Genomic DNA, 24125 nt, shown 5'->3' on the forward strand with positions numbered 1-24125 from the left:
TTATTATTATTATTATCGATATTATTGCAGACCTACCCCTCCAATTAGACATAATTCCACGTTTGTTTTTCAAATAGTTATAATAGATATAATTATGATTTAATATAATTTATTTAGTTTTTTATTGACACTTTAAATCCCGGGAAAACACTGCATTTCTCTTTCGTACTTCCATTATATAAAGAAATAAAGATAAATAAACAAACGAATAATAATAATAATAATAATAATAATAATAATAATGATAATTCACTTCCGCGCCTGTTTAGTCACGTGACCGTGAGCGCCTTGAAAATGGCGGACAGCAGTGAGAGTCCAGAGAGCTGCGTGAGGAGAAGACGCGTCGAAAGCAGAAAGACAGAGACAAAATCCGCTGACAGCTTTCGACAACATGGAGCGGACACAGACACAGAGACAGAGACAGAGAAGAGACTCGAGTCCTTACAGACTGGGACTTTCTGGCTCAGCCGGATCGTGCTGCTGCGCTCCGTCGCCTTTATTTACTGTAAGTGTGCCGAGCTTTTCATTCTAGAAATACTTTGCACCGCAGTCACAAATAGATGCGGAGTCATTTTTGATGTGCGTTACTAGCTGCGGTTCTGTCCTGTGCGGAAAATGCATTAAATATTGTCGTTTATGTTGTCCTCCCGTGGTGGATTTCCCTAAACGGAGACGTGTTTCATCACCGTTGGCTGCCCGGTTTCTGGGTCTCAGTTTTTCAGTCACTGCCAGAACCACATGGGTACAGGTGTGTGGACTGGAAGGCAGGCTGGATTTTTTTTTTTTTTTTTTTTTTTGCTCTTCAGACCTTGGTGTTTGCCTCCATAGCCTGGTTTTACAATTACAAGAGGTGACCACACACACCCTCGCCAAGGTCCTGTGCCCATATCAAGCACTTTTGACTGAAGTATGAACACAACTCTCACTTCAACGACCCTGGAGAGAACTGGTCAGTTATATTATACTGGTGCTACTGTGAATTAAAATTCTCCTTACTTGCTGATGCAAAAAGACCTTTCAAAATAAATTATAAGAAGTAGTGTATCCATCTTTATAGCAGTTTCAATTTTAAAATAAAATTTAGACTTTATAAACGGTGTGCATTCAGTGGCAGAGCAGTGAATTTTATTTATTTATTTTTTTAATCTCAACCACGCTTTCTTTTGCCTCTTTTTCTGTAGTGGTGGCGTTCAGTGTTGCTTACAACCAGAACAAGCAGCTGATTGGTGAGCACGGTCTGATGCCCTGCAAGAGCTACCTCAACAGTGTCAAGCGCTACGTTGGGGGGAAGATAGGCATGGCTGCCCTGGCGTACACACCGTCCATCCTCTGGTTCTTGGACTGGGGCGACATGGATGCCAACCTGGACGGCATCGCCCTGGCGGGGATGGCTCTTTCGGCGTTTGTGCTGGTGACGGGAATGGCCAATATGGTGATCATGGTGACGCTGTGGGTGCTTTACCACTCGCTGGTCAACGTGGGACAGCTGTGGTGAGTCTGGGATAGACACGCTCACATACAACAGTTTTTAAAATGTTCAAATATTGTTACTGAGAGGATCTTAACTGTATACTATCCTTTAAAATGCTGCAAATCATTGCATCATAGTCAGTGATGAATTTTAAAGCTGCTCTAATCAGTATTTCATACATTAACAAACATGGCAACAAACCTACAGAGAATTATCACTTGACTCTTTAGTGGCCATTAACCCTTTGGGGCATTTAGCAGCTAAAGAGCCAGATATTTTTCTCAGGAGTTGGTGGGGACCAAAATCGGAGTTTAATAGAGAGGAAATATTGGACTCACGTTAATCACATGGACAGAGACACAATTGCAAATGAATGCTAATTTTGTCTCTGTGTCTGCCTGATGGGTGAATACAACTTTAGGGTTGTTCCAGTTTCCCCAAGTGGCCAAGCAGCTTTGAATGGGGGGGAAAAAAAAGCATCTCCAATTTTGTCAAATTTAGTTAATTCTAGCTATTTTATTCTACTCCCTTAGTTTAGTGCATCAAAATGTTGATTTATACCAGCCACTCTTAAGACCTCAGCCCTGCTTTGATATCCTGACCATAAAAATTGCAAAAAGTAAACGTGACCACGTACACCCAGAGTCAGTCAGGCTGCCCATATTTTCACGCATCATATCCAGAATTGTATCTCTTGCTTTAAGTGCTGTAAATAAATAAGAACATTCTTGAGAAGACTATTTAGAGCTTAATTAGTTAGTTGATCAGAAGAAAGATATTCTCCAACTATTTTTGTAATTTAAAAAACAAACAAACAAACAAAAAAATTCTCTGGTTCCAGCTTCTCAAACGAGAGCATCTGCTGCTTTTCTTCATCATATGTCACTGTAAAGTTAATCTCTTTGGGTTTCGGACTAGGTTGAACAAACAAAACATTTGAAGATGTTAGCTGGAGTCCTAGGAAGCTGTGATGGCCACTTTTCACATTTTTTGGACATTTCATACACAAAGCCTTTAATCGATTACTTTGGAAAAATATTTGTCAGATTACCCAGTAAAGAAAATAATCTATAGTTGCAGCCCTAGTTGTGTTTTAAGCTTGTTCCACTGCCTCCAAGTTAGGTAATGATGATGATGATGATGATAGTAATAATAATAATAATAATAATAATAATAATAATAATAATAATAATAATAATAATAATAATAATAATAATAATAATAATAAAGGAAATGATAATTAAACTTAGTTCATTCAAGCTATTTGATAATATTAAAGAGTGCATCAGAATTCTTATACTGCGGTATCCTTTTTGTTTTCTTTTTTTGTCTCTTTCTAGGTACTCCTTCGGTAAGTGAACTGCATGATCCACGCCAAGTGACTCACACGGATTTCAGCCTTAAAACAGAATCCCAGGAACGCTTTCTTTAATTCTCCTTGCCAAATAGAAGAAGTAGAATAGAGGCAAAACGTTCAGGTTTGGATACCATTTTAGTTTTATAGTGAAACCAATGTGGTAAAGTCCCTCAAACTAAGCTTGTACATACACTGACCTTGAGACATCATATGCATTTAGAAACTTTAGACTGATGTTTTTAGAGTAGAAATTAACACATTTTTAAAGAGGAGATGTCCAATCCTATCATTAAATTCAAGGAAGGTTGAGATGGGGCAGCCAGTATGATACTACAGGGGACAGATCTGTAAGAATGCAAACAATCACAAATTCTTTTATCTTTGGGAAGTATACAGTTGTAGAGTCATGGATCATGACCATAATCACTGCACGTAAAACTACTTTTATGCTTATGCTTTGAAATCTCACTACAGGCTTTCTCTTGATTGTTTCCCAGATTGTATTAAAGCCAGTTTTTGGGTTAAAACCCAGTCCCTGACAGATTTAAGGTTCATTGGAGTAAAGTACATTAACTCCTCACTTGGTGAACCAAGTAAACCGTCATAAATTTAACAGTAAAGAGGGCAGACAGAGAGGAAAGAAATAAGAAAGTATAAATAAGAGATTATATGTAGGGCTCCGGCCCAGATAAGTGGCGAAGTCAGTGGCAACTCTCTGACTGGTTAATGACACTTCGTAGTCAGAGACGCCAGGCGGATGTCTGTGGTTATGAGCTGTGGCGTCTATTACTCTTTTTTTAAAAACATTTTTTTTCCTTTTTCTCTCACTCACACTGTCTTTCTCCCTTACTCCCTCTTTTCTTTTGGACCTATTATCACCCTGTGGCTGACAGTGCAGCTTTAAGTCTCCAGACTAAGCTTCCCAAGTCTAGACTTAAAAACCAGAGGCTATGGGTTTGTGCTCGTAGGGGCATTAGTGGCAGACACTGTTCACTCAATTGAACCTCTTTGTAAAAATTCAAAACTACAATATCGCATTTAGCGAGGTAAACTTGAACATAATCAAATTCTATTGGATTTGATTTCAGTCATGCTAGTGACATGGTTCCAGGAATAGCAATGCTGGTCTGCAGGTCAGTCGGGTCACCACTTTGGCTCATTACTATTACTTTTGGATGGGTTGCCGTGAAATTTAGCTCAGATATTCATATCCTTCTCAGGATGAATTGTATTTATTTTGGTGATCCCCTGACTCTTCAGCAAATGCCATCATCAGCTTTCAGTTTGTCGGAAAATGACCAAATACCTGCTAAGCTAAGGCCATTCTCCTCACGTGTTTTTAAAATAAGTTTGTAACTTAGCACCAGTAACACTGTTGATTAACGTGTCATAATCACCACCAAGCAAAGCGTCGGTGTGAAAAGGACAAAATGAGGCTGTAGATCCAAATTGTTTACATCATATTTATATTGTTAAAACATGCATGAATATATGACCAAAATGCAAACAAAGAGCAGTGTGTCCAGAGAAAGCTGGACTCAGCCAGGTTACAGTGGATCTTTCCAGCTTTCATCACATCGGTTTTCCTCTAAAGCCCCACAGACTGTCCCTTTTGATATAAGCTGAGTGTGACCTGTTCTTCTGTAAGGCACTGAACCTTTGTGAAGAAAAGCACTTAACAACTGACGACTTGTCCAGGTTGGGAGAGCCAGCTGTTGGAGACTGGCTTTTTGGCCGTTTTCTTGTGTCCGGTTTGGACTCTGTGCCAGGTCCCCCGCCGCTGCCCCCCGTCCCTCATCTGCATCTGGACCTTCAGATGGCTCATTGTCCGCATCATGCTGGGAGCGGTGAGTAACACATTTCACAAATGTATAGAAAAAATCCTCCACCTCAGTAGTCAGTGTTGAACACCTAAACTAAAGGACAACTGTTAGGACAGAAAAAACAAAAAAAATTCGATATTTTTGGGCGAGACCAAAATGTTACGGCAAATTTTGCCAACACAGAAAAAGGCTTGACTATTCCACATTATCTGATATTTCAAAAATATTTTGGATATTTAATGATCTTTTCCTAAAAACGAATCAAATGGAATTTGCTTTGGGGCTCTCCCATTCCAACCCCCCCCCCCCCAGCAGCACCTTGAATAACACATTTCCTTCAGAGAGACCCTGCGCAGGCGTGGACATTTCTGTCTAGGAGGAAGCAGATACTGTAAATTCAAGCAGGAAGACATGTTCAGTACACACACACACATACACATGAACACATCCAGCAAGCCCGTGTGAAGAAATGAAGCCATTTCTCAACAGCATAATTCCACGGGATGTTCCAGAGTTTGTCCTCCTGTTCTTAGGCCGTTACTTTTGGAGCTGTACTTTGCTATAAAACCCTGCCAGTATTTGGAGATCCAACGCAAATATATGGTCAGCTAAACAACATGTCTGGATGTTTGACAGTTTCCATGGTGAATTTCAGACCACCGACTGGGTTTTATCTGCCAATCAATGCAGTATTCAGTTGCCCAGGGGGTTTTTCCTTCTAAGACCACGAAGAGAGCTGCAACACAGGGGAGCACCTCAGCTCTAGTTCACTCTGAAAAGACCTGACTTGATTCCCTGATATGTGGAGAGTTTTGTTGGAAAGTGAAATGCCCCCTGTTTGAAAACACCTCATCTGCACTTATTGTTACAGAATCTTTAATTGCAGAAAAATTAAACGTTTTACCATTGAATTATGAATGAGGGGTGAAAGAAGATTCCAGTCATTGGTTTCTGACTAAGTAGGTTTTTTTGGTTTTTCATTTTTTTTTTAACCTACGATGTAATATTTTTGTTACCAGAAATATTCATCGAATTTTGGAACAAAACCATTTATGCATGGACCTGATGTTTATATACGATTTTAGAAGCGTAGAAAATTCAGTTAGAAATCAAAGGTTTGGGTTATTTGGGTTTGGTTATTTCTGTACTTGTTGTGCAACAATACTTATTTAACTTATTTAACAGAAAATGAGTCTGCAACTAACTGAATAATTAATTTTTAAAAGTCAATTTTCAAGCAAAAATGTCAGATGAGAAGAAAATAATTTGCGGATTAACTGACAATGAAAATCATCTTTTGTTGCAACTTTAGCACATACATGAGGTTTTTTTTTTTTTTTAATGATAAATAATAATAATATTCACCTAATCTGTGATAGTTGGCTAGTTTCCTAGTGCAAATTAAACCCAACATTATAGTTAATTGTTGAGCAAATATTGCATCGTTGTGTAAATTCTATTTGTGTTTATTTTTTTCTTTGAATGTTTGCATTGGTTTATCTCCTCCAGTGACATTAGCTGAAGGTGTTGGCGTTAACGTATCTGGCCCTGTGCAAAATATTTCAAGAAGTTACAATTAGACCTGACTAATACCTGGTGAACAGATCACACTCAGTCCAATGGGATCGGATGATTAGATTTTGGTGATAATCCAGATCTGAGATTTTCATAATGAGATTTTCATTTTTATGTAATTTCTGACAATGCTGCATTCAAGTTCTGGCAAGAATGTCAGATATCCAGAACTTTAAAGTTAAGTTCCAAATAGCATTCACATGCTATTTTGTCAGGAAATCACATCCAGATGCTAAACAATAAACAAAAGAAACAAACTGTCACAGAGGCTTTGACTTTTTAAATTGAGGAAATGTTATGGATTGGCTGTGTTTTAGGCTCTTTTAGAGATTACGTGAGATTATGACGGCAGAGCTCTGGTTTGAATCTGCAATGTTGGAGCAGAGCAAAGACTCCATCCCTGTGGCTTTGTCTAGCATCTCAGCAGTGTTAAGTATGGCCCCTGCGACAGTCCTTCAAACACTGAGGGACCCTATTGTCAAAGCTGTTAATATGTCTCACAGCATGCGGTTCACTATACCTCTGAGTTCTTGCCGGTGAGGACGACATGGCTTTGTGTTTTTTTTTTTTTTTTTTTTTTTTTTTTTTATATATATATATATATATATATATATATATATATATATATATATATATATATATATATATATATATATATATATATATATATATATATATATATATATATATATATATATTAATATATATATATATTAATATAAAAACCTCCACCTTTTTTAGTAGTGATGTTTCCAGCCTTACAGACCTTCTTTTTTTTTTTTTTCTTCCCCCTGTCCTTTTCCTTACAAATAAATTATGCTGAGGTTACTCTAGACCTCAGTTCAGTCACAGCCCTGTAAGTGCATATGGTCTGGCCTTGCTTATTTGATAACTTTGACTTTGTTAGAGCAATAACTTTCCTGAAGATTGCGTCTTAGCCTCTCACCTTCTTTTGGGACAGATCACCCATCTTTAGTTGCTAGCAGTTTTCGGATAGCATAGCATTTTCCAATGCCAGGAGAAAAACATCTGCCTTAAAGAAACATTTTAGGAAATATTACCAAATTCCTTTAACCTTTTTGTTCATCAAATAATACAGAGAGAGGTCCAGGACGTGTTTAGCAGTATTTTAGCATAGCACAAAGTTTGGAAGCAGAGAGTAAACTATTAGCCTTGCTCGGTCATATGTGGAAAACCACACCTTCCGATAACAGCTGTGCTATTTCATTAGCAAGTAAGCTAGTCACGTTGTTTTGTCCATTGTAGAGTTTCTACAGTGCTAACCACTGTGAGTGTATTAGCAGTCATTTTTCCTTAAGGAAAACCTGTTGGCCGAAAAATGTTGTTTAACAAGTAGACAGTGAACAAAGAGTTCTTGATATTAAATTTTTTGTCTCAGAATGAGTTCACTTATCACCTTTCTTGTGGTATAAACTCTAACATGGCTAATTCCTCTAGTTCTGTGCTAACGTTTATGAGTTTCCTGTTCAAAGTGCTGCATGGCGCAGGGATTGTGAATTGGATGACACGTTTCACTGTTGGAAGGAACATCTCTTTGAAACACTGCAACACTGCATGTTAGGTGTGAAGTTTTGGGTGTTACCTGGGATTCGAGCAGTACGACGAGGGCGCCATGTGACTTGATTATGTGTTGGTGTGCACCTGGTCCACTGGGAAGGGTGTTTTCGACTTGAGTGCAACGATGAATATTTGGAGTATCACTGATTTTGAGGTGTACAAATATTATTATTAGAGAGATCCCTTTTTTTTTCTCACTATGAGCTGTCTGAACTGCTGCTGCTCCATGGCTCTGACAGCAATGGAAAATATTAAGAGTTTTTTGGCCATAACTAATAAGAATTTAATAAGAATAAGAAATAATAAGAATTTATACACTTATTATGACAAAATAAACTCAATACTTTTTATTAAATTCCTTCAAAGTCTTCACTACATAAGAGTCTGGACAGACATGGACATGTAAACTACCACTTGACTGGTTGGTAGAGGCATACAACTGCAAGGCAGTAGTTCTAGTCTGATGATGCAATTGAAGGTGAAATGACCATTTTTTTTTTCCCTTTTTATTCAATTTAAATGCATAGAAACTTCCCCAGGGCTCCAGACACTTGGTAGACTGCTCTGTTTAATGTCAGAGGTCTGAATATCAGGTTGTAATTGACATTTCGGGATCTCATGATTGAATTGGATTGTAAACAACTGCAGCATTTCAACAGCCAGCAGTTGCAGCCGACAGCCAAGCTCAATCAGAATGAAACGTCCTGGTTCTTCTAAATCTGGTTAGAGAGGTTAGCTGCCGATTTAGTCAACATTCCATGCCAACCACATGATGGGCTGATGTTTCAGTATTGACAGTCCCGTGTCCTGGATAGCACTCTATTCACTTAGTTCATTTGGTGAAAACTAGGCGCAGGACTGAGGGAGCATATCTTTTTATTTCTGGTCCTGATTAGGTTTTATTTTTCTATTTTATGATGGAAAATCCTCTCTGAGACATATTGTAAACTATTTTGAAATTAGTGTTTAAGTGCTTTTTGTGTATTGACTTTCAATAACCTGCCACATACACTGAAATTTATTTTTAGGATGGATGCCCCTGTTCAGTTCATAAAACCTTGTATAGTTAGATTTAGTCTTATGTGTGAGAGAGAGCTACACATCTGTGAGTTGTTACTGGAAATGCTGAGGTCAGAACAGCTACATGTTCAGACAGCAAGCAAATTAGATTTGTTCTTTTAGATTTGATATTTAAAGTGGAAATCTCTAGGATTTCAGTCCGTGTTGGTTTGGTTTACCACCAGTAACTACAGGTTGGACACCTGTAGTTACTGGTGCATAAGTGAAGAAAGGGGAGTCTTGCAGTGTCTTTTTTGTTGTTTATTGCGTAGCAATAAGAGAGGTTTTGTCTAGAGCTGCAATGATTGGTCTATCGATGAGGTGATTGAAAGAAAATTAATCGGCAACTATGTTGACAATCAGCTAATCATTATAGTTATTTTCACTTTCTCTTTTTAACATACATGATACTGAACTTTACACCAATCAGACACAACGTTAAAACAACTGACAGGTGAAGTGAATAACATTATTTATCTTGTTACAATTGCACTTGTCAAAGGGAAGGATATATTAGGCAGTAAATGAACAGTGTAAAGATCTGACTAGAAGAGATCTGAGTTGACTAGGGCAAAGTTGTGATGGCTAGATGACTGGGTCAGAGCATCTCCAAAACGGCAGGAAAATTCCCAAGATTTAAATCCAATCAAGCAGCTGTGGGATGTACTGGAAAAACAAGTCAGATCGATGGAGGCCCAAACTCGCAACTTACAGGACTTAAAGGATCTGATCTTTGTGCCTGATACCACAGGACACCTTCAGAGGTCATGTGGAGTCCATACCTCGATGGGTCAGAGCTGTTTTGGCAGCACGAGGGGGCCCTGCACAGTATTGGGAAGGTGGTTTTAATGTTGTGGCTGATCAGTCTTTATCTTTGGGGTTTGGACTTTTGGTCAGACAAAACAGGACGTGTGAAGATGTCAGCTTGGGCTGTGGGAAATAATAATTTTTATTCACCATTTATTGACCTTTTCTAGATAAAAGTATTGATCAAGACAGTAATCAGCAGATTAATCCATACTGAAAATAATCATTAGTTGCAGCCCTAACTTCGTTATAGTTGTCAATACAGGCACAAATGTTAAAATTTAGTATCACCATGTTATCTCTATATTCAATATCTAAGTCAGGGTTTCTGACATAAGCATGAAGTGGGGTGACGCAGAAGAGAAAGCAGACCTTTTCACATTAGTAGAAAAACATTATCAACTATTATTGGATTACATGTAATGTATAAATGCAATAACTGTGACTGATAAACAAGTTGCACATGGATTTGCACATGAAGGTCCTGACCTTCATCAACACACAGTTTTCTTTGGTCCAAGTCTTAATCTTCTTGTTCCTAATGTATATTTAACCCTAAATGCTTCTAAGTCTCCCTCCTTTCATCCTCTTTACAATATGCAGGATCATGAGAGCACAAGTGGGACCAAGCAATGGATTTTAATACAAATAATATACAGTGAAAGTATTCAGACCCCTTCACTTTTTGTGCACTTTACTGTGTTGTAGATTTAATTGTAAATAGGTACAATTGCCATTTTTACCCATCCATCTACACTCAATAACCCATAATGACAAAGTGAAAACATGATTTTAGAAAATTTTTTAATTGAGGAAGAGACTCTTCATAGCCATCACATTAAGATTTACCCACCTCATTAAACTGTCTAACTTTAATTTAATCTGTTCGACTTTGATGTGGTTATCTGTATGATTTACTAATCATTATCTACAAATAATCATGTCTCCTCTTTCTTCTCTATCTTGGCTAACAGTGCAGTAGCATAATAGGGAATTGGGCCCGTTTTAATTAGTTAATTTTTTTTCCATTTATTTTTATTGCTTTTCACGTAAAGCTTTCCCTTCAGCTGTTATCTTATTTGAAAAGTTGTCTGTCTCTGATGACTTACGGAACCTTTTATATATTATATATTTATATATTATATTAACTAGATTCCTATCTATATAGGAATCTGGTTAATAAAGACAAACACTGTGTACTAAATTCCCATTTATGTAGGAATCTAGTTAATGAAATAACATGATTTTATCATTAAGGGCTAATTTGACATCTTTTTAGAAGTACTTTGTTTTGTGGTAAACAACACATCTCTTTTTTTATTTGAAATTAATTCATTCTTTGAAAGTTTTCTTGCATTCGTGCCCTTTTGACAAAGTGTGTTCCATTCATATATGCACCTGGAGAAGGGTAAATCATGTTTTACTTATTTTGGACTGGCTGGATATGTGATGTAAAATTTCTGCAGTCTGTAATCTGATTTTTCTAATGGACTGTTGATGGTTGCTTATTTTGCATGATTTACAATTTGTTGCTGCTTTAAAGTTTGAAGGTAGTGCAAGCTTTCAACAGATGTATATACAGTATGTTTTCTATCTTTTCCAGGGTCTTATTAAAATCAGAGGGGACAAATGCTGGAGAGACCTTACCTGCATGGACTACCACTATGAGGTGTGTGTGTGTGTGTGTGTGTGTTTGTGTGTGTGTGTTTGTGTGTGTTTATGTCTGTGTATTTAAAGTACACAGTGTGTGTCTGTGTGCTTCTTTCCAGTGCACTGGTTTCTCTTGACTGAGTGTCATGCTATTGAGTTAGCCTGTTACAGTACATAATTATTGTCAATGTCCTGCTTTTCATCCATAAATTGATTAAACTATAACCTTTTCATCAGCTGCTGAGTAACTGAGCCACTGAGCCTTGCTTTCTATCTTCCTTCACTACTGGAGCTCCTTGAGTTCTCTTTATAATGTTGCCATGAATTCAGACTTAAGATTTAATTTGAAAAGGCTGATGTATAAAGAGAAGCTATCAAGCAGTGCATTACTTACTACTACTTACTGTCTTTCCACTTAAAAAGAAACCATATTTACATTAGGGCTGCAAATTCTGATGTTTTTTTCTTATCAATTATTTTCTTGATTAGTTGTATTTTCTATAATAGCTCAGAAAAGTGAAATATGCCCATTATGTCCAAAACACAAAAATATTCAATTTAAAAAATGGCATAAAACAGCAAATCCCCACATTTAATCCCCACAGGTAGAATGTTTGGTATTTTTTGCTTAAAAAAGACTGGAACTATTAACCAATTTTCTGTAAATCGACTAATCAATCAATAGTTGTGCTTCCTTATGTATGTATTGTGATAAATGTTCTATGCGTTAACATAAGCACAATTAAATTGGAGGAAGGGAGATGTTTTTACAACTTGTAGCAATTTAACATAAGTGCAGTAAGTTTTGTCATTCCAAAATACAATGAAGAATTAGAAAAATACTATTATTGGCTGTTTAATAATTAAGAGTTCTGCACTAATCTCACATTGCACTTATATAACCTTGTCAGGCTCATGATGGACAGTAAAAAATAAATAAATAAACAAAAATCTAAATCGATGTAGTAGAACCAGATGCTTTAATTTAAAAATTCCCTTCTTTCTTCTTCCTTGTCCAAACCTGCCGCCTACATTACCCACAGTTCATCTCAACAGCCAATGTTTCAGTCAAAGATTTTTGTATGATATGCTAGTAGTGGCTAACGTAGCCTCATGCTGCTAAGCTCATGGAGAGATGAGGTGTAGGCTACAGAGGTCTGGCTCACTTCTTTCGAACTCCATAGCTCTAGATTTTTTTCATTTTCAAAATTCTAGAGCAGCTTTAAAATATACTTTTTTCATGAAAGCACTTACATTTTCTGTGCAGAACACTTGGTACTTTGTTCTTCTTTCTTAGGAGAAAAACCTCTGGTGCACAAGGAATTATGCATTTAACATTTCCTGATGCAGCAACAGTGAAGGAAAAGAGGGTGGTTATCATAAGCAGTGACAAAGAAAATAAGAGGAACTGAAATTTTCTCAACATAAAATCCCAAGGTTGTTTGCTGACCTCTGGGAAGTGCAACAAAACCACATCAATAACAAATAAAGATAATTCAGTGAAAGAATAGTTTCTAAATTTCCCAAAGGCCTGCTTTCTTTGACAATCTCAGTGTCTAAGACTGATCCAGATATACCTAAACATTGTTCCTTGGCTTTGTCTACTGACTTATGACATGATGGCAATGAACTCACATCAGGCTAACCACACCAGGGCAGCGCATTACAGTATCCGCTGTCAAGGGTTTCAATAAATCAGCCTCTTACATAGAGTGTGAGGTTGTGCAAATCCAGTGTTTTTTTTTTTTTTTTTTTCCTCCTGTGGGACACTCAACCACTCTAACCCACACCGCTCTGTGTTAGCAAGCCACAGAGGGAAGAGGGCCAATTAACATAGACAGGAATACACCCCTACTATACTGGATGACTGGCGTTGACACACATCAAGAATAAAATATAGATACTACTCACAGAGTCTAAAATATAATGGGAATGCCTTACAGACTGTAATGCACTGGCTCCTGTGGGATTGGATAGCTAGTGCAGTTTGGGATTATAATGTGTAGGATCTATGTGAGTAAATTAGGAATGATATACTTCAAATATGATTTGATGCACTTGGGTTTCCTTTCTTTTCATTTAGTTTGGGAAAATTTTTCATTTGGCATTTTGAAACACTGTTGTAAATCTAATTTATTTCCAGGTTTTTAGTTCCCATGGTTAGAACAGTTTTAGCATTGCTAATGCCATGAGAAACAGACCAGCGGTTCTCAAACTTGGCGGTTTGTGAGATGAAAAATGAGATTGGGCAGATCTTATCCGCTGTACAAAAATTATTACCTCAATAGCGTGCAAAAATAATCTGCCAAAAGTCTGAGACCACTTTCCCATTTGAATGGGAAAGTGGTCTCAGACTTTTGGACCCTGATGTAAAACATCCTAAACAGGGAAACTCGATCTTTAGTTGAAATGTTCACCACTCTGCATATGCATCTGCATATTATGATGGTGGGCCACGTGTATAGTTGTTTTAAGGCATTACAAGCCAAAAGATTTTGAGTACCTCTGCCTTAGATCCTGAATAATAATAACTGAGGGAATTAAATACTACAGAAACATTTCAGATCATTTCAGCTAATGTTTACCATGCCTTTGCAGTGAAAACGTATTGTTTTCAATGTATTGTTTGCACCTACAGACAATACTTCGCTTTTGAATGTTATGGAATATGACATAAAAATATTGTAATAGGTAACATTAATTCCCCAACTAGGATTTAAACACCCAATGAATGGAAAAAAATAGAAAATATTTCTTCCCAATACAAAATACCTGTATATATTGTTATAATTTTGATGACATCTTCTACCAGTCTACAACAATGGTAGCAGCTCTGTGAGACTGTACTTAGGTATTGTGGCGCTTTGTACTAAATGCCAACATCAGCCAACTAACATGCTAACATACTGATGTTTGGCAGTCTTAGTTCGGGGTGTCAGCATGCTAACATTTGCTAACTGCCGCTAAACACAGAGTACACCTGAGGCTGATGAAAATGTCAGTAGTCTTTCAGGTATTTAGTTACAAACCAAATTGTAATTTTAAATAATTTTAACCAAATAATGGTGCCACATGAAAGTTGCCGACCTTTAGTGTGGCAGATTAAAATTTTTACAATCCATCCTATGGGGACCATTAATGTCCATACTAAATTTCATGGCAATCCATTCAATAGGTACTGAGACATTTTAATGAAAACTAAAAATATCAACCTCCATGGTGGTGCTAGAGGAAATGTCATAAGGCTAAATCACCTGGAGTGTCTGTGCAGGTGTCTGTGCAGGTGTTTGGTGCCTATCAAGTAGATATTAATATATGTAACTGAAGAAGTGAAAAGTTTGACTTGCTGGTGGCACTAGAGAAAAAGTCAGAGGCTCACCAAAAACAGTATGATTCATCCTCTGGGGACCATGAATGTCTGTAAACCCCCCCCCATTAAAAAAAACAAAACACAATGGCACTATACCTTTTATAATGATCAATGATCAGTGGTGGTCCTACCGACAGACGGATATTGCCATCATAGAGGCATGCTGTTGGCATGGCCGAAAAAATGCAAGGGGCTACATTGTACTGAATGTGATCTTTCAGGTAGGGCAGAGAAATGAAATGTGATCTGAAGTCCAGTTTGAGTAATAGATCCATGAGTTTTATATTTTATGAGGAAGAAAACTGGAAAATGATCACAGTGACACTCATTTTATCTTTCGCAACGACAATCGCAAGGTAAACAGTAGAAATAGAGCATTCACCTTACAAAGTAATCAACCCAGAATGTGCATTTACACAAACTTCCAGAATTTCCATATTCCTAATGTAGAAAATTACCAGACAGCAGAGGACATTAAAACTCCTCACTGAAACCAGGCTAAATGAGTGTAATTCTTTAAGGCAGAGTAACTTACTATAATTATGCAGTAGTAAGGGAAACTCTGGGGTACATGGAGCCTTTCAATGACAATTTACAGAAAAAAGTGATGATTTGGTTCCAAATTCAAATTTGGCGAAAAGGAACCAGCGTCTTAATTATGTTGCATATACTAAGTTAATATTTTAAATGGAGCACAAGAGCAGCAGTAGTTTAACAAAAGTGCAGGAAAACTTTGACCCTCTACAGAGGCAGCATATGCACCTGACAAACTTTAGCAAGAAGAATCATCTACAACATCAAAATGTCAGCAGGATATTTTCACATGAAAATAAGCATGGTTTGGATTTCAATTTACTGTGCTGTGAGATATGTAGACCTTACTCATGTTTGTGTATGTGCCCTTTACGGTTTTAATTTAATGTGGTTCAGGTGTTGCGACGCGCGTGCTGTACATCATGACACCTGCACAAATACCTTGGAAAGAGATCATTAAAACATGCATAATTACATAATCGACAATGTTTTCTGACCTTTTCTAACAAGGTTTTTTTTTAAAAGGCTGCAACGTTGTTTTTGAGCACTGGGCAGCAGGCTCCAGCAGCAGTCTTGAAATATCCGTGTGTTATGATGTAAAAATTTCCTATTCACACACTTCCAGCAGATACAGAACAACATGAGCACCCCATTCTTGTCCCTTTTCTTGAGCTGAGAAAACGTGATTCTTACGTCACTTAAAAATGTCTATGTCTCTGTCTCTCAGCGGATTGTTGAGAGCCACTGGGGCTCAATCATGTGGACCAACAAACTAAAAAAATGATGTAGGAATGGTTGAAAGCTCGATTGATTTTTTTTTTTTTTTTTTGATTTTATTGATGATTCTCAGTGGGATCAGGTGTACCAGTAACGTTTTTACATTACAGGGAGTCTTTTGAGTGAGAGTTAATATCAAATCACTGTGCAACAGTGATTCAAAATTTATGAGACCTTCATACATCTCTCCTTGAGATGGCCAACGTCAGGGGTGGGAGCTCTTACACAAAGGCTTCAAGATAGAATTAGCTCCTGGAAGATGTTGCTACGGCTGACTCGAAGGCGGAGAGAGGGGGAGGGGTGAGAGGAGAGCGGTGGTTTGCCTCCGACTCCGACATGCTAGCACTAGCTTGGTCTCCAGAACTTGCATATTGCAGCCTTAACTGAACTATGAATTAAAATTTGAAATGGGAGAATTAATGCTTGCAAAGGGAATTCTTCTACTTAAAATTTGACAAGTGTTTTGTGGAGCATATTAGAAAATGTGCTGTCACCTGAATAATCATATTACAATATCGACCTTATTCCATGCTGGGTCAGTTGACCTGCTCCAACCTCAACTGTCAACGGCTTTAGGAGTAATGTAGATTCACACTCTCTCACACACACACACACACACACACACACACACACACACACACACACACACACACAGGGAGCACTGGAAACCAATGGCGCCAGGTGAAGCCTTATTAACCCCCTCTGACACACTGCTCTCTTTCAGACCTGTAGAGAAACTGCAGGTCTCCTCCTGTCATGACTCTCAGGGCTATGTTGGTGTGTTTCGGCATAGTTGGTGTTTTTTTTGCTTTGGTTTGTTTGTTGGCCAGGTGGGGTTGTTTAGTTGTCTGAGGTTGCAGGCTCTTTGCCCTTGGATTTCAAGGGGGGTTTAGCTGGTAACCTATAGGTTAAATAACCCCCCCCCATTTTTTTTCCCTTCCATTTCATAAAAACGAGTATGGACTAGCATGCCAACAAACCTTTCTTTTTCCCCCACCTATTTCTGTGCTATATTTACCTTTCACCACCTTACCTGACACTATTTGCATGTTAATCTATTAAATGGTTTGCATGCGACCACCTAATGCACACACACTTAATCATACGTACAGAAACATTGCACAGCTCTGTAAGAAACCTCTGAACGTTTTTATGTGTGTAGGTGGAGTTGCCTTCATTTAAATAAAGTTCCATCTTTATTTAGACTTGAAAATGTTTCCCTCGAGGTGTGGCACCATAAATTGCTCTCCATTCCGGGCTGAGACAAGAGTTTAGTGCCAAAGTAAAGCAGAGAAAACGTCCATCTTGAGCAGCAAAAGCAGTCAATGTTTAGAAAATGTTGCCACAAGTATTGTAGCAGAGCAGACATAGTACATAATCCAACTTTTTTAAGAGATTTTTTTTTTCCATTGAACATTCCATTCATTCAAATTCAAGATTATCTGGAAACCCCCCCCCTTTGGCACTTTTCCTGCAACATAACACTGTCTCTGACATCAACAAAGACTTCAAAGACTCCACTTCACCTGTTCTGCTCTCTGTTATCTGCCCCTCCATACCTGTCCAGACTCAGCCAGTTCCCAACCCCATGTCCTACTACATGCACCGCTCCCCATGGTGGTTCCATCGCTTTGAGGCGTTGTCCAACCACTTCATTGAGCTCATCGTCCCGTTCTTCACCTTCCTGGGCAGGCGGATGTGCATGGTCAACGGAGCAATTCAGATCCTGTTCCAGGTAATACAAACTATTCACCAACTCCCAAAATTTACTATTCAAAGCGGCACGTGTGTGTGTGTGTGTGTGTGTGTGTGTGTGTGTGTGTGTGTGTGTGTGTGTGTGTGTGTGTGTGTGTGTGTGTGTGTGTGTGTGTGTATATATGCGAACATGTCTGGAGGGGATCTTTTAAGTGTTGCTGTCCTGTTCTTTCAGGGCTAATGGAGTTACAGCAGCTATTTGTTCATCCTCACTCAGAAACTCAAATGTATGTTCTGTGTTGCATTATGAGAGTAGAGATGTAATTGATAGGTTTTCCACACATGATAACAAATGAACATAGGTTCATTTATGACTGAATGAAAGTACTGTTGCTGACACAAATCTGTTCTGCTGAAACAGGCCAAATTATATTATTTATGTGTTGTTCTTCTCAAGTTTATCAACTTCATTTCAATGAAGTGCTTTTCAAATAGTATGTCTTTCTTCACGTAGAGGCAGTATTAGATGCCACAAGACTGCAATTATTGGGCTTTACATGAGCCATGTATTTACATTGTTACCTAGAATAGATTTCTAGGAAGTTTTGATAAAAGGGAAGACTCTTCAGCTTTCTTTGTTGTGGGGCCAGATTTGGCTCGCGGGCTGCTATTTGCCCACTTCCTCCACAAAGCACCATCTATTCCTCCAGTTTATTTGAAAAATGAAAAATATCCAAATCTTGGGGACTTTTGGAGATACCTAGTTTTCACAGGAGAGGTCAACTCAAAAAATGTTTAAACAAACAGTAATGTATGTATGGCTCTATTGTTAAGTAAAGAGCAGTCAGAACATTATTATTCCTCTTAAACAGGTGGTTTCAAAGGGATGTTTTATTACATTTATCTGTGTTTTATTTCATTATGTCTAACTGCACACTTCAATTCAATTTGTGGATCATGTGCAACGCTGTATGCCAATTTTGCCTGGCTCAGAATAAATCAATACTCACATGTACCAAGGATGCCTTGTAATACTGAATTGATGCAACATAATCATTCCACTACGTGTTTAATGATAAAGTTTTGGAGTATTACTCAGGTTTTTCTCTCCACTAACTGTGTGTCTTTTGTCCCTGCTTTGTCTTATGTGCTATAGGTGGTTCTGATAGTGAGTGGGAACCTCAGTTTCCTCAACTGGCTGACCATTGTTCCCAGTCTGGCCTGTTTTGACGATGCATCCCTCGGCTTCTTGTTTCGCTCTGGAGGGGGAGCCAAGAAGGCAGTGTTGGACATACAGGAAGAGGATGCAGCTGGATGCACCCCCAAACCCACCAACGGTATATTAGATTCAGAAAAACATAGTATTATTATATAAAAATATAAGTGTGTGTGTGTGTGTGTGTGTGTGTGTGTGTGTGTGTGTGTGTGTGTATATATGTGTTTTATATGTGAATTATGGGAAGAAAAAGGATTAGCGCGTGGCCAGCTAAGTAGCTTGGAAAAGTATGACACTTGGTTTATTAGAATTTAATCTGATGTTGCTTACATATTTTACAGGACAGACTGCTTGAAATGTTGTAGAGTGAGAGAGAGTGGCCTCTTTCTAATTGGTCTCATTGGACCCATTAGGATGTTGAATATAAAATATGCTTTTACCTTTAAGTATGAGCATGTTTTAATCATTTGAACAGGCCCAGCAAGTCTGTCTTAGTGTAAAAAGTTTTAGTTGGATTAGGTTGATGCCTTAACCATGTATGGGATAAGCAGGCAGACAAAGGTAGGAAGGAACTGATGCAGACTCGGCCAACATTTGTCAATACCAGCCGTCCCATGATGCTAAAAGGCCAAACCTTTTCCTCTGAGGAAGTGTTAAAGTGATTACACACATATAAACCCACACGGGACTTACACTCTCAGTAGCACCGACTCTGTCACGTCAAATGATGAATCCCCTTCCAGGCCAGACACTAACAAATATGTCAGTGTGATTTAAGCTGTAGCTACAGTTTGTATTTTGAATTCTTGAATTATGCAGCTGTGAGAAGCGTTATTTCTCTCCAAGTCAACAGAATTTAACCAGTGAACAAACGCTGTAGCAGCTCCTTCAGGCTAAAAGGGAGCAATGCATCATGCATACATGCATCCCTGCAATTTCTTCAAATTTGGCTCTTGAGCATTGTAGATAGAGTGTGTAATGGACAGACAGACTCGAGCTGATCCATAAAACACACACGCACACAAAAAACCCCAGAAACTGTATCAAACTGCAATTTCCCTTTACTCATAGATATAGATATAGATGTAATGGAGACAGATGTAGCAGTTTTCCTCGCTGTTTTTCATGTTGTTCCATTCTTTTTTTTTCTTCTTTTTGTGTGTGTGTGTGTGTGTGTATGAGTCAGGTATGTTGATTCGTAAGGTCGCAAACATTTCTTTGGGCATTCTGATTGGCTACCTGAGCGTTCCTGTGGTGATAAACCTGTTTAGCTCCAGGCAGGTGATGAACACCTCCTTCGACCCACTGCGCATCGTGAACACCTACGGGGCCTTTGGCAGGTACACTTTTGGGGGTCCGGGGTCATGGGGTCGGACAACACTTCAAAACATCTAAAGAAAATTCACTAAATGCATAAGGGATCCATACCCTTATATCATTAATTCCCATGTCTTCTTTTTTTCTTTATTCCCTTTAGAATTTTCATTTGTGGGGGTAAATTTAGTCAAACTACTTGGTGGTGCCAGTCTCAACTATTTAAAACATGTCTTTTAAAAGGATTTGAGATCAAGAGTTCACAATATACCTTGGAAACAGCAGCTGACAAAACACCTCACTACAAGGTCCATTAGGTATCTGTTCTGGGGCTACCTCAGCAGATGAAGCTGTAATTGAAGTATAGATGTATTATACTATACTATAGGTCTGCTAGAAACCGAGCACAACGGTGAAATAATTTTGGTATCAATCCAAAAAAAAAAAGAGTCCCAGCCATTCAGAATAATCCAAGCAGTTTGTTTTTTTGGGGTTTTTTTTAGGTTTTGTGTTTTGGGTGTACAGAAGTGTTACATCTTGCAATTTTCTGAAACTTAAAGATACAATAGAGCACGTGTCTGTTTTACAAAGGTCAGACCCAACGTGTGGGTCTAAAGATTTGAATAACTGAGTAAGATTACCTTTTAACCTATAACTATGATCACATTTCTTCTATGATACATTTTTCTTTATATTTTCTGTAAATCTGCTATCATTACATACATTTTTTTCAAATCTATAACTTGAAAATTTGTGCTTGTACAAGCATCTGCACTTTAACATCTTGTACTCTGATCCATGTCTTCAGTCCTGCATTTGCAAACATCAACTCCACCCTCTTTTTTTCTTGCAGCCTTAATAACTATTTAATGTTGTTTTCCAAATCTTCGTTCCCACTATTTTGTGTCGGCCCCCCCCCCCGCCGGTCCAGCATCACCAAGGAGCGTACTGAGGTGATTTTCCAGGGCACTTTGAGTCCTGATCCCAAGGACCCTGAGGCGGTTTGGGAGGAGTACCAGTTCCTGTGTAAGCCAGGGGACGTTTACCGGAGACCGTGCCTCATATCACCGTACCATTACCGGCTGGACTGGCTCATGTGGTTTGCTGCCTTCCAGGTACATGTTAACTTGTTTTTGTGACAAGTTAATAACTGAATAATCCCTCTGTGGTTGTGGAGTCTGGCTGATAGTATTATTATTTTTTTTAAGCCCAGATTTTATACTAGCATATTTGTGTTTGCTTTTGCATTTGAAAAAATAAAATAAGTTCAAGTATTTCCATCTGAATTTTATCTTATTAGTGGAAAAGCTTGAGCATGCTGAAGTGTCCACCTACAGTGTCTAGACACTAGGTGGCAGTAGTTCCATGTACTTACTCCCAACTTGGTACAGTCTGTCTCGCTCTCAGCCTCCACCTGTAAATCTTTTTTGAGCTCTTTGTGTCTGTGTTTTTTCTGTTCATTGTATTGTCTCTCAATATCCTTCTTTCTTGTCTTGCCATACCTGTCCCCTCTTCTTTCAAAACCAATCTTGATCTCTTTTCATACAGACCTACGAGCAGAGTGAGTGGGTGATCCACATAGCCGGACGCCTGCTGTCCAACGACAGCACAGTCCTCTCCCTGCTTGACCAGAACCCTTTCCAAGGCAGAGACCCCCCCAGGTAAACACAGAAAAGGCAGCAGAGTTCGGAGCAGTGCATCTTTCCTTCCGAACACTGTGTTATCTTTGTCCTCCGAGCTTGTATCAGTATGAAGCATTTTCTGCCACCCCCCAGCCCTGCCACTTTTCATTCTAAAATGCTCTTTTCTTGAAGAAAATCTCTTCTTACCTCTTTTTTAGCTGGAATTTCCTGAAATAGCACATAATTTACCTATTAATGATCAATATATCATTTAATGTGTAGGCACGGATCAGTCGATTGACAATCATATAATCATGAGTAATAATTTTTTTGTCCTATAGCCCCATCTGGTGAACTAAAGAGTACATAATGTCTTGCTTGCTTAAAAAAATGCATGTGTGCAGACTATATTTACGTCGAATTAAAAAAAGATAATAGTGTAATGATTAAATAAATAATAGTTTATTTGTGGAGGATTTCAGTAGCCTTGATACTCAGCTTGCTGCTATCTTGTCAGTAGGGAAAACCAAAGTACAGTTAGGTCACTAAGTATCTGGATGGTGACACAATTTTCATAATTTTGCCTCAGCACACCACCACATTTTATTTGAATCAAAGCCATCAAGATGTGATTGAAGTTTAGACTTTCAGCTTTAACTCAAGGGTTTAACAAAAATATCATTAATTCCTAATTCCTACCATTAACTGTTGGAAGGAATTACAGCTATTTTTATATAGCCCCTCATTTTCAGAGGCTCCAAAGTAATTGCACAATCCAACATAATTATAAATGTAAGGATTCTTTTTAATACTTGGATGGAAATGATTTGCAGTCAATGACTGCCTGAAGTCTGGAACCCATGGACATCACCAAATGCTGATTTTCCTTCATTGAGATGCTTTGCTAGGCCTTTACTGCATCCAGCTTCAGTAGCTGCTTGTTTGTTTGGTCTTTCTGCCCTCAGTTTTGTCTTCAGGAAGTGCAAAGCAGGCTCAACTGGGCTGAGGTCAGGTGACTAACAATATTCCATTTCCTTGCCTTTTAGATGCTCTTTGGTTGCCTTAGCAGTATGTTTTAATTTGTGTATTTGGATACAAGAAGCTGAGATTTTAAAAGGCTTTGACTCATGGGATTTCACGACTCCTATGTCCCCCTCCCTCTCAGGTGGGTGCGAGGAGAACATTTCAGGTACAAGTTCAGCCAGCCGGGCAGTGCTAGCGCAGCGCAGGGGAAGTGGTGGCTGAGAAAACGCATCGGAGCCTACTTCCCTCCCGTGGACCTGGAAGCACTCAGGGGCTACTTCCAGTCCAGGAACTGGCCCCACCCACATATACCACCATACAGGAACTAGAGACACGACCTCCGACAGCATCACCTAAAGAGAAATCGGAGGACTACAGGAGTTGATTTCTGAGAGAGCTCAGTTTCAGCCTGACACTGCTGGAGTTGAATAAATGTTACAAGGAAGGACCAAGGATCCCATTGGGTTTTTCAGATCGCAATTTTTCATGAAGAACTGCTTAATAAAACCTTTCCTGAAATCCTGACATTTATTCCCAAACAATGTGATGATTTTTTAGGATTTCTCTTAGGGATCTATTTTCAGTGATTACAAATAAAGGGCTTAATTTCTGTATGTTGTATCTTATAAAACACCCTCAGTTAACGCCAAATTTAAGTATTCAAACGGATCTGCCCAACGGGGTCCAGACACACTGACCAGTTTGCCATCAAAAAGAATATTTCTGGATAGGCTGAGCATTTTTGGGCTGTTGGTGTGCCACTTAACATCTGACTGGCTGAGCTGCAGGTTCAGAACAGGTTCAGCTAAGCTGGTTTAAAACACTGCTGCGTATATCGACTGGGATTCGCTTCCTGTGTCAGAACAAGCACAGGCAGGTGACTGAGTCCGGCGGGCTGGAAAACCAACAAAACTGAGGAGAAGAAAGACCCAACGGGATATTTACTATACATGGAGTGTCCGCGGTCTGCCAGCCACATTACAAAGACAGATAAACAGAGAGGATGTTTAAGTGCTATAACTCTGATTATTAACACCAGACATCATATTAATCTTAAAATGCTTCTTTCACTGATTATAATGCAATTAGCACATAGAATGAGTCCATGATGCTACATTTAATCATCCTGTTGCCATATTTGATTTTGAAAACTTAAAAAGAAACTGAAAAATACTTAAGAGTAAGGGATTTTTTTTTTTTACTGATTTAGTGTTTTGTTTTTTATGTGAATATACATTCAAAAACAGGTTAAAT

At 38.5% G+C, this 24125-nt stretch overlaps 1 protein-coding gene across 1 annotated transcript; it reads left to right on the plus strand.

Moving 5' to 3' along the window:
- The first annotated feature begins 280 nt into the window (after positions 1-280).
- On the plus strand, positions 281-23861 carry lmf1 (lipase maturation factor 1). Its single transcript, XM_040134763.1, has 11 exons — positions 281-505; positions 1182-1491; positions 2812-2822; positions 4527-4675; positions 11274-11339; positions 17569-17736; positions 18853-19033; positions 20099-20252; positions 21158-21341; positions 21775-21887; positions 23014-23861. The coding sequence occupies exons 1-11, from the start codon at positions 295-297 to the stop codon at positions 23198-23200; spliced, it is 1734 nt and encodes a 577-aa protein (XP_039990697.1). The 5' UTR covers positions 281-294; the 3' UTR covers positions 23201-23861.
- The last annotated feature ends 264 nt before the right edge of the window (positions 23862-24125 follow it).

The sequence above is a fragment of the Xiphias gladius genome, chromosome 9, assembly GCF_016859285.1.
Source record: "Xiphias gladius isolate SHS-SW01 ecotype Sanya breed wild chromosome 9, ASM1685928v1, whole genome shotgun sequence".
NCBI lineage: Eukaryota > Metazoa > Chordata > Actinopteri > Istiophoriformes > Xiphiidae > Xiphias > Xiphias gladius.

What these genes read in the sequence shown, in the direction of transcription:
- lmf1 (XM_040134763.1), top strand. Translation starts at nt 295, where the DNA reads ATGGCGGACAGCAGTGAGAGTCCAGAGAGCTGCGTGAGGAGAAGACGC. An exon ending in TCCGCATCATGCTGGGAGCG is followed by an intron (nt 4,676 to 11,273) that starts GTGAGTAACACA and finishes TATCTTTTCCAG; the next exon opens with GGTCTTATTAAAATCAGAGG. An exon ending in TGTGGTTTGCTGCCTTCCAG is followed by an intron (nt 21,342 to 21,774) that starts GTACATGTTAAC and finishes CTTTTCATACAG; the next exon opens with ACCTACGAGCAGAGTGAGTG.